This window comes from Tachypleus tridentatus, chromosome 9 (assembly GCF_004210375.1).
Source record: "Tachypleus tridentatus isolate NWPU-2018 chromosome 9, ASM421037v1, whole genome shotgun sequence".
Lineage (NCBI taxonomy): Eukaryota > Metazoa > Arthropoda > Merostomata > Xiphosura > Limulidae > Tachypleus > Tachypleus tridentatus.
This window is the reverse complement of record NC_134833.1, coordinates 53,546,663-53,558,044: the sequence shown is the minus strand read 5'-3', so window position 1 is coordinate 53,558,044 and position 11,382 is coordinate 53,546,663. Positions and strand designations below refer to the sequence as shown.

The 11,382-nt window shown below is 33.1% G+C and overlaps 1 protein-coding gene across 1 annotated transcript in view; it reads left to right on the top strand.

The window, feature by feature from the left end:
- Window positions 1-1,658: 1,658 nt before the first annotated feature.
- LOC143227375 (uncharacterized) overlaps window positions 1,659-11,382 on the top strand; it is a 34,749-nt gene continuing 25,025 nt past the window's right edge. Inside the window, exons 1-2 of the mRNA XM_076458828.1 lie at window positions 1,659-1,794; window positions 2,049-2,216. Coding sequence (XP_076314943.1) covers window positions 1,659-1,794; window positions 2,049-2,216 — 304 coding nt within the window. The remainder of the gene's footprint in view (window positions 1,795-2,048; window positions 2,217-11,382) is intronic.

The window sequence follows — 11,382 nt, the reverse complement described above, 5'->3', positions numbered from 1 at the left end:
TGATTGAAAGGTTAATGATACATTTGGATAGAAGATTTTGGCGTCAACACATCCGTATTTCCAGGTTTAACGACGTTTTATAATTATTATTATTGCTGGTAAGTAGCTAGAAATTTTCCATATGTTTATAAAGTATCTTAGTAAAACACATTCATTTCTTATTTATCTTCAGGTTCTCCTTTTAAACATCTATTCACAAATTATTTTAACGTAGTTAAAGTCCAGTGTAGTCAAATATGTAACACAATTAAAATTATATCCATATTTGAAAACACTTTCACATTGAAATCAGTAATAACCTAAGGTAGATGTCCTTTCACATGGACATTTTCTGGATTTTGTCAACGAATGCGAGAGAAGTTCTAGATATGGTTAATTTCTCTATGAATATTTTTAAAGAATAAATAATATCGTTCGTTAGTACTAGGAAAATATCATTGTATTAAACGAATACAAATAATAAGATAAGAAACAAACAGAAACGAATGAAAAGGTTTAAACGAGTATATATTGAGCACATTTTCACTACCATTACTTTATGGTTATCTAAAATAGGCTTAATGGTAATAAGAAATGAACGAAACCGCAGTTATGTTTTATATGACATAAGAAAATGTCAAGTTATTAGAGGCAGTGCATAATTAAAATTAATTTTGTCGTAACTCATTTTTCTTTTTAGATTTACTTAAGAAATATAAACTTAGGTTATACTATGGATATATATACTTACCATTCTGCCTACTGGCTGAGCAGTATTTTCGAAAATTACGATGAGTAAATAGATCACATGAAACTTACAAATTGTCTCGCTCAACCTCTGTATCCGGAGTATTTCCAGTAAAGAGGCCTTAGAGTTAAAAGAAATACCCAGGTTGCCTTTGATATAATATTCATTTACTCATTTAGAACATTAAGCTATTAAAATCTCTGTTATTTTTCTTACTTTTAAACTTGTTTAATCAGTTACTGTTTAAAAGATCGAACATTTCGAAAGATTTACATTATATCAATTTAAACATTATTTTGCGTTCCAAATAATCTCAAGAATATAATAGAATAAAGTAAAAGAAAGTCGTTAATGCTTTCTATTCGGCATTAATGTAAAAAATATATCCTTAGTAAGTCAATCGAAATCACACGTATATCAACCTCCATGTTAATCTGTGAAAGATATAGAAATCCAAACGTATCACTAAAGCTAGTGTTCCTGAAAACATGGCAATATAAGCATATTGCTTAGGTCAGTGTGCCTGAAAATATAGGAATATAACAAATCACTAAGGCTAGTTACTTAAAAATTATAGCTCTAAATTAGCAATTCATTTATTTGCTGAAACATTTTCCAATAGCGATTTGAATCTACGTGTAGCTAATGAACCCTTAGGACTGTGAAGAAACATTGTCTAAGAAAATAAAACAATGGCAAAATCTGCTACTTTACAAGAAACCCACTTGGCTGGAGTCTTCCAAAAATTTGGACAGAAAACAAAGAGCAAATGAAATTTGAAAAGTATGTTTGATTGTTGATGAATCCTTAGCTGTACTTGGAAAACTCACGGTAAATATGCTACTGTAATATTAGATGTACTTGGAAAGTCCGTACTAAATACATTGATGTCATATTAGATGGGCTTTGATAGCCCACAGCAAATATACTAATGACATATTACCACACTATAAAAGAAAAACGTGAAGTTGCACTAGTAGATGTTTCTAATGTTGCTGTCTCAAAACCTCAGGTGCCTTTAAAATCACTACTGCAATATGAGACACCTCTACCCTCAGTGGTAAAGGGTATGTCTGCAGACTTGTATATCTAGAAACCGAGTTTCGATACCCGTATTGGAAGAGAACATATAGCCCTTCTTAACAATAAAACAGAAACAACAACAGTAACATGAGAATTGGCTCGATGTTATTGCAACTGTATCAGATTCTGCACAATACAAACATGAAGATGGTGAATGACACAGGTGCTGATGAAGGTGTCAGTAAACACCTGCATGCCAAATATATGGTACATTTAGTTTAAGTTTCTGTTTGCTCAGATGATAGCAAAGTGAATAAAAAAGGAAAAGAAACAACCAAAAGGAATGTGTTTATTACTGTAAAGAAACTATGGGTGCAAGAAAGAATACTGGATCATTTCCTAAAGCGAACTCAGAGTCGTGAATGCGACGACTACAAGGAACTGTTTCTCTTTGTGAAAAGGCTTGGTATGGCCAGATGGTTAAGGTGCTCGAATCGCAATTAAACATGCTCGCCCTTTTATCCGTGAGGGCGTTATAAGTTACTGTCAATTCCACTATTCGTTGGTAAAAGAGTAACCCCAGAAATTGGCGGTGGGTGGGGATGACTAGCTGCCGTCCCTCTAGTCTTACAGATAACCCTCATATAGCTTTGCGCGAAGTTCAAACAAAATAAAAAACAACTCCTTACAAAAGATGTAACAACTAAAGCTCTGCACTCAGAATTCTGTTCAGACATTCCATAACCCTCTTCAGAAAATCCAGTGCGACTCTGGAAGGATGGTATAGTCAGATACTCACGTCTTTCAACAGCAACATTAATTATACTTTTCAGTTCAGATGGAAGTGTGGCAGTAGAGCATTCTTCCATTAGTCATTACTGCAGTAAAATGTCCGAAAATACATTTGGACACTAAATTATTATATATGTTAACAGGCAACTTTAACCAAGTTTTTAACGCTTTTTTATGCTTGTTGTTTTATTTATAACGTAAATTAATGAAAAAAGTAGAATTAGTTTATCTGAAATTGTCTAACTAGTTATATTTAACTTTTTTAAGCCCGTGTGTTCACTTGAAAATATTTGGTTGGAGTTTTAGAGTTACTTTTTTTAAAGGCAGTTCGAACTGGTGGCAAAAAACATACCAGTATGCCTTCTTCTATGACTATTTTTGAGACTGGGAGAACAGCCATCTCAAATACTTGTTTGGTGTTTATGATTTTTATAAACTAAATCAATTACAAAGTGTTGGTGAAAACCAGACCAGTATATTTTTTGAATTAAACTTTTAAATTTTTCACATTTTGTTTAAGCCTTTTTAATTTATTTCTGAATAAAAATCGGTTCAACTCTTAATACTTATGTATTGCATGATTAAGCTTTAAAATATTTCACCTAATTTGCTCCTTTATTTAATAAAATGTCAACACATTTTTTTTAATAACATACCGGAATTTAGTAAAAAAATTCAATTAAAAATCAAACACCTTATAACAAGGGCTTTTTTATTCTACCTACTTTATTTTGAAGCGATAGATTAGAGGAAAGACATCTGGACAACACTGCTCTTCGCCAACTCTTGGGCTACTTTTTTTCCCCCCAACAAATAGCAGGGGTGACCGTTACATTGTAATTCTCCACTGCTGAAAATGCGAGCATTTTTGTGACAGAAACTCGAAACCACGACTCCAGTAACTAGTATGACATCTAGATTTTAGTTTATATGAGCACTGTGACATAAAATATGAAATATTAAGATTGTGTAACTACAATTATTAAATTCAACTTTTATAACCATACATCTAATGCAAATATCTGCAAAGTAATTTTATTCTAACATCCAAACGACTGTGCTACCATCTCGTGCAAAGTTTCAAAAATATATAATATTCGAAGCTCAGGTTCAGTGATTTCTGGCCTGATACTGAAGACAAGTTATTTTGTTTCTAATCAAAATGCATACGCTTTATTTTTAGTTTTTATAAACCTGTGCATTCAAAATCTTAAGCATTTTATTACCGTTAGTGTAACACAATATAGGTAATTTCTCAAGTGTGTAATCCGACTGCCAACTCTTTTGCATCTTTCTCTGTGAATAGTATTGCAAATAAAGAAACAAAATGTATTTGTATATATGTGAAAAAGGTTCGTTTGGGGTGAGAAAATTTTTTACGTAAAAAATTTGTAAAAAAATTTCTCAACCCAAACGAACCGTTTTTACATATATATTTTTCTCTGCAAGTGGGTTTTCTCGACATCACTGAGAATGTATTTGTAATTACTGAGACAATAATACTTTTTCACTTTTTTCTTATATTAATTTCTTTTCAATTGATAATTTTTACATTTCTTCTCTATTGTTTTTAGTTTTAGTTTTGCAATTTTTTGCACTATATTTTGAAGTTTTACTATAAGAGAATGCAAAACGCGTTTCAAATCAATCTCTCAGCAAATATTCTTGACCAGAATTAAGGTTTCACATTCTTTAAATATAATGAAAGTTTATGATTTATTTAACTTGACATTACTGTTAAATATAATTTATGGAAGTACACTTAATATACCCACGTGTGAAAAGTAACTTACTAGGAGTTAAGCTATTGTTTTTTCATCGATTTTTCTGAAAATGTCTTTGATGCTGAGTCATATGCAATATATTTGAATTTTTCATTATTCCATAGCCAGCTCATGCAGCAAGATAAGAGATCGATTCCGGTTTTGAGGCTTTCTGAACAGTCTAATCAATAAGAAAAAGGTAGTCTCTCGCCGGGTTGTTTGTAAGTTTAGAGACTTATAACCCTGAAATCCAAGGTTTGATTTCTCCCGGTGGACAGAGTAGCTAATTATGTATCTTTGCGTTACAAACTTAAAAAACAAACAAGAACAAGGTAAAATTATGAAGATAATATAGTTCTGTTTATAACCTATTGGACTATATAAAACTAATCTTAGAAACTACTAGAACTGTCTAGTAAAGTAGCATTAATCCTAAATCTTACATTGATTTCACACAGAATAAATGATGAATGTAGAAACATTTAATAAATATTTAGAAGCATTAAGTTATTCATGTTGTGAAACATAAGTAATTTGTTAATTGAACATTTACACACTAAGTGGTGCAGTTTCTACACTAGAATGTAGTATGTAAATTGTAGTTGGAAGATAAAAAATATTTTTAAATATTTTATTATTTTATTTTACAATTTAGAAAATCCTGAAAGGTAGTTTTCAGTTATATCGTGTGAAACACCTTACAATCATTAAATCAAAATGAAGAATCTCAAATTAGACCAAATCTTTGAGACTAAAATGGTTGATCGCCTTTCAACTGCCACTTATCTCGTGTGAAATACGCAACAATCATAAAAATCTTCCCTCGGTGGACCCAGCAGATAGCCCGATGTGGCTTTGCTATATGAAAACACACACACATATAAATCAAAATAATAAGTTCAAATGAAACCAAATGTTTACGAATATTAAACGGTTGACTACCTTTCAACCACCATTTCTTGTAGATGAAAGGATAATTAATGTCACAATCTATGTTATTCATTACAGCTTTGTTTTTTAAAGCTTTATTCAAGTGTTAGTACATGAAAGTGTAAAGATGGACTAAAAAGTTGTAAATATAATATCATAACTTTCCTAGTTATGAGACTAGCTTCTAATTGGCTGGTGACTTCTCACATAATTTTTATATAAAGCACAAGCTTTTCATCTTTTATAATTTTGCTTTTAAGAAACGCAAACTTTTGACCACACCTACTTGTTCAGATCTCCAGTTTGTAAAACAATGTCTTTTAAGTTGATTTTTTTTATATTTACCAGTTAATGTGTGTTTCCAGAATAATATCGTGTACATAAATTAATCTATAATTCTATTTTTTTTTAATAGAAAGGATAACCACAAAATCATTGTAAGAATAACTGTGAATTTAAGATATCCCACTGGCACTATTTAGTTTTTAAACTTAATCTGAATTAACGAAATAATTTACTTTACTAAATATAAGTTATTGGATCAATAATAATAATAAACCATGAATAGACTTTTAAGCTATAAAAAATAACGCAAAACTATCTGCGAAACTGGTCAACAATTTGTTAGTATTAGATGTACATTTGAAAGTAATACTCTCCCGTTTAAAAACCAACAACAACAAAAGACTAAATGGATTTCAAAAATACACGTATGGCAGAATTGTGTTGAACCTCTTGAAAATCATACGTGTATTATCTCAATGTTTATTTATATCTTTGAATTTTCCCTAGTATTTCAACTGTAACTTTACAAACTTAAATCGCTAACTACTGAGATCCAATTATTCGTGGTTGACAGAAAGTTGATAGCCTATTGTATAGCATTTCGTTAAATGAAACAAATTCGTATTCTCATATCATTTTCAAGTGTGTGTTTTTCTTATAGCAAAGCCACATCAGGGTATCCGCTTTGTCCACCGAAGAGAAAATTTTCAAGAGTACAGATATATTAGCAAAATATTTACGAATGTAAAAAGCTAAAATTTTATTAACAAAATATTTTCTAAAAAATTTCAAGAGCAACAAATATAACACAATATTAACAAAATATTTACGAATGTCAAGAACCATAGATATGTTAACAGATTATTTGGGAAGAAGCAGCGGAATATAAAACATATATAAAAAGATATGTTAATATGTTTTTACTTTAGCCATTATTATACTAAAAATTAGCAATTTTAATATAATTTAACAGAACTTCTTACAGAAGATATTTATGTGCATATATTCAAGGTTTTAAAGATTTATCTGCTCTGATCACGCGAAAATACGACAAAACTTTTATTACAATCAGGATATACACCAAGTGGAGTAATTTAAAATGTCCAAAAAAATCTCATTTCACAAAAGAAAATACCAACAGATTTAAATATATGAATACTGAGTTTCATAAGTTCAGGTCACTAACTTTTTTTGTATTTACCTCATATTTGAGTGCAAAAATTCTCTCATAAATTGAAAGGACTGGCTCTGAAAACCGTATATTAATTATATAAGTAAAACACTGCCTCCGGTGTTTGACAAAAATATCGTGGATAACAAAAAAATCACAAGATAAGTATATAATTATATTAACAGAATAAGAACAAAAATATCAAACTAAATTTGTTGAATATTGTAATATGAAAGTGAAAATTCATGTTGCATACTGTAGTTTTTTGTCACAGGTTTTTGAAAATAATCTTAGAAGTCAGTTTTTTGCGGGTCTGGCATGGACAGGTGGTTAGGGCTCTCCACTCGTAATCTGAAAGTCGCGGGTTCGAATCTCCGTCACACCAATCATGCTCTTCCTTTCAGCCGTGGAAACGTTATGATGTAATGGTGAAAGAGTAGGCCAAGAGTTGGCGATGGGTGGTGATGACTAGCTGCCTTCTCTTTCGTCTTACACTACTAAATGTGGGACAACTAACACACAAGGTTCTCATGTAGCTTTGGGCGAAATTCGACCTGGCATGGCCAAGCTCGTAAGGCGTGCGACTCGTAATCCGAGGGTCTCGGGTTCGTACCCGCGTCGCGCCAAACATGCTCGCCCTTTCAGCCGTGGGGGCGTTATAATGTTACGGTCAATCCCACTATTCGTTGGTAAAAGAGTAGCCCAAGAGTTGGCGGGGGTGGTGATAACTAGCTGCCTTCCCTCTAGTCTTACACTGCAAAATTAGGGACGGTTAGCACAGATAGCCCTCGAGTAGCTTTGTGCGAATTTCAAAAACAAACAAACAATTTGGGCGAAATTCAAAAACAACTTTAATTTTCTACATTTTGGTCACAGTTTCAGTTAAGTCATTAAAATATTTGTTGTTGTTGAATTTATCGACAATTTTAAAAATATTTTGTGTACATTTATTCACATTTCAATTGAATATTAAAGTAAATTCGTATATTTCGTGAAATATCACACCTTCTATGAAAACTGCGGAGGCTGAATACATTAAAGAGTATATTACTGGCGGTACAGTGAGATGATATGATTACCCTCACGGTATATGCAAAACTTGGATTACCATAGAAATTTAATGATACAGCTAGTTGTCTTCCCCCATCTTCATTGGCACAGCTGAAACTCTGCTTACCTATAATGCTAAGAAGCAGATTTTGATACTCGTGGTGAGTACATTGTACGATTTTGTACTTAACTACAATAAAGAACAACTAGTGGTCGTCCCAAGACCAAAAGATTAGACTCAAATACGGGTCTTATTTTTGAGAAAGGAAAATGAGGTTGCTATGAAGTTTCTTTTGATTATTAACTGGTACAATATTATAGAGTAGCTACATAACTGAGATTATAGAAAACTTAAATAGAAAAAAAAACAGTTTGTCACTGAAATACAAATTTGTGCAATTTTAACAGAATGACTTTAATGTTAATTTTACGATGAATCGAACAATTAAGCCTTTAATTATCTGTGTATGCTAATCGATTTATTATAGAATGATTATTGATATGATTGAGAAATATTGTTTCAAGATAGTTATTTAAAACAAACATAATAAAAACAGACGAAATGAATGTTTCAGAAGTACAAAGTAAAAGCTGGTGTTGCTAAAGAAAGTAGGCTAAAAATTTGTAGAAGACAAACAATATGTGTCCATCATAAAATAAAGCCACCGAACTGATTTTCGAGCCTCAAAAATTATCATCTTGTTGAGTTTCGGGATTTTTCTTCTGGATTTCGTACCGGAAAGGGATCAAACATTCTTCGTCTTTCCGTATCATATATGAATATTAGATATTTAAGTATGAAAACTTTCCTAAACGAGAGGTATTTCAAACATCACTACTGAGGCTCATTTTCTTCCAATCGTTATCCCAGAGCGACGTCGAGTGATTGATTTTGGTTGATAGATGCCGTCCAAGAGCTTTCTCGAAATCCTAATAGAGTAAACATATAACTAATACATCAGACCGTGTAGTTCCGGTACTTATCCTCTGCTTTCCTGAGTAATGTCATTTTAACGTGATCGAGTGGAACATAATTTAGCTCGTTTTATTCTTAAGACATGTTGTATTGACCGAAAGACATAAAACTATTTCAATGTGTTCATGAATGAGCACCGTATTTCACACACTACAAGCCACCTTAGTTTTAATATCATTTTTTTTAAGTGTGATATATATAACAGCTACAATGTTTTATTTAAAACTAGTGGCAAGCAATCATATGAAATTCATGAAGAGATGAATCAGCACAAAAAAGTAAATCATCACCTGAGATAAGCTTGAACAGTTGTTCTTGATTTTTAGTTATCATAAAATGTGAGTTATCCACTTCTAATACCTGTCATACTGCCTAGCTATTCAATATCCCTCTAGGAAATGGCTGGTTTGTATGGATACGTAATGATAATAGTGAAACAAATGACAGAACGAGCTGTTCCCTTTTATGTCCGCATGAGATGTTATATAGATGTAAAACACAAAACACTTCTTGTTGTATAGCTGTAAAACACGTGAAACTTCTTGTTCTGTTGGTATAACTCGTGTAAAACACTTTTTATTCTATAGATGTAAAACACACAAAACACTCCTTATTTTATAGATGTAAACCATATAAAACACTTCTTGTTATATAGATGTAAAACATCTAAAAAAATTCTTGTTACGTAGATATGAAGCACGCAAAACGCACCTTATTATGTAGATGCGGAGCATGTGAAATACATTAAGCACGTGATTTCATTTGTTCCACAGCCCACTAACATAGCACAAATATATATACAGTTACGACAGAAAGTGTTCGTACCCCTGCGTCCCGAGTAGTTTTTTGCTCACAACTTAAAAAGTATCACGATTAGGCTAATAGACGTATAGTTAGATAGTTAGTTATCACCATTAGATTCCATCTAGGAACATAGGGCCGCAATCGCTTGCGGATTCTTCAACAAGTGTTTAAGTGAGTTGGTTGTTAGCCCACTGCACCGAGCCGTCCCTAATTTAGCAGTGTAAGACCAGAGGGAAGGCAGCTAGTCATCACCACCCACCGCCAACTCTTGGGCTACTCTTTTACCAACGAATAGTGGGATTGACCGTAACATTATAACGCCCCCACGGCTGGGAGGGCTAGCATGTTTGGCGCGACGCGGGCGCGAACCCGCGAATTACGAGTCGCACGCCTTAATAGACGTATAGTGTATTATAAATATTGAACTAACACACACCTACATAATTTTTTATGTAAATTAAACATAAATAAATTGTTTATAAACAAATAACCAAAAATAGGAGGAGCAGAAAGTGTTCGTACAGTTCAGAACGTGTGAAAAAACTGATATTCTCCTGAAATTTTGTTTAGTTTGGCAAATAAACTACATTATACCATTCCAGAACTAAACACTTGGTTCATAATTATTGGAATTTAGCCAGAAAAAATTTATCTCGGCAATTTAGCGCCGTCTCAGTCATTATCTGCTTGATCATCATGGCGAACAGGAAACAACTGTCCAGTGATTTAAAAAACCAAATTATTGTAAAATACAAGTCTCGTGTATCTTTCTCCGGTATTGCTACACAACTTAATGTGCCGAAATCTACTGTTCAAAGCATAATTGCCAAATATAAGCTTACAGGATAAACTACTAACCTCCTTCGTTCCGGACGCCCCACCAATATTCCAGAGAGAACCAAGAGAAAGGTTCTCAGAGAAGTTAGTAGGAACCCTCGTTTAACACGTAATGACATACAGAAACTGGTAAGGGAAACTGGGGTTGAAGTAAGCACTTATACAGTTACGAACATGTTACACTCTTCTGGGTTCAAAGCATGCCGTCCTCGAAGAACTCCATATTTAAAACCTGTTCATTTAGAAGCAGGATTGAGGTATGCAAGAAAGCATGTAGATAAACCCTTTACCTATTGGAAGAGTATTTTTTGGTCAGACGAGACTGAAATCGAACTTTTCGGCCACACTGATGTTCGCAATATTTTCCGTATGAAGAGGGAACGAAATCTTCCAAAGAACACCGTCCCTACAGTTAAACACGTAGGTGGCTGGATCATGCTATGGAGTTCTTTCAGCTCTTCTGGTATAGGCAGCCTTCACTGCGTCAACTGAATCATGAAAAAAGAAGAGTACGTTGATATATTAGGCACTAATATCAAGAATGATGCTCGAAACTTGCGGCTTGGGCGTCGTTGGATCTTCCAACATGACAATGACCATAAGAACACATCGAAATATGTGCAATCCTGGTTGCATATGAACCATATAAGCATTCTGAAGTGGCCATCGCAGTCACCCGATCTCAACCCAATTGAAAACGTTTGGCATAAGTTGAAGACCAGGGTTCTTCAGTGTCATCCGAAAACCTTCCAAGAGTTGGAGGCCTTCTGCTAAGAAGAATGGAAGAAAATACCAGTCGCGTACTGTCAAATGATCATGGAGGGCTATGAGGAGAGATTGCGCCAAGTAGTTCATCTGAAAGGATAGACAACTGACCATTAAAGTAGACGCACGAACACTTTCTGCACCTCCTATGTTTGGTTATTTGTTTATAAACAGTTTATTTGTCGTTCAATTTAAGTACAAGTTTACGTAGGTGTGTGTTAATATAATATTCATAATATAATCTGCTTTCATTATCCTA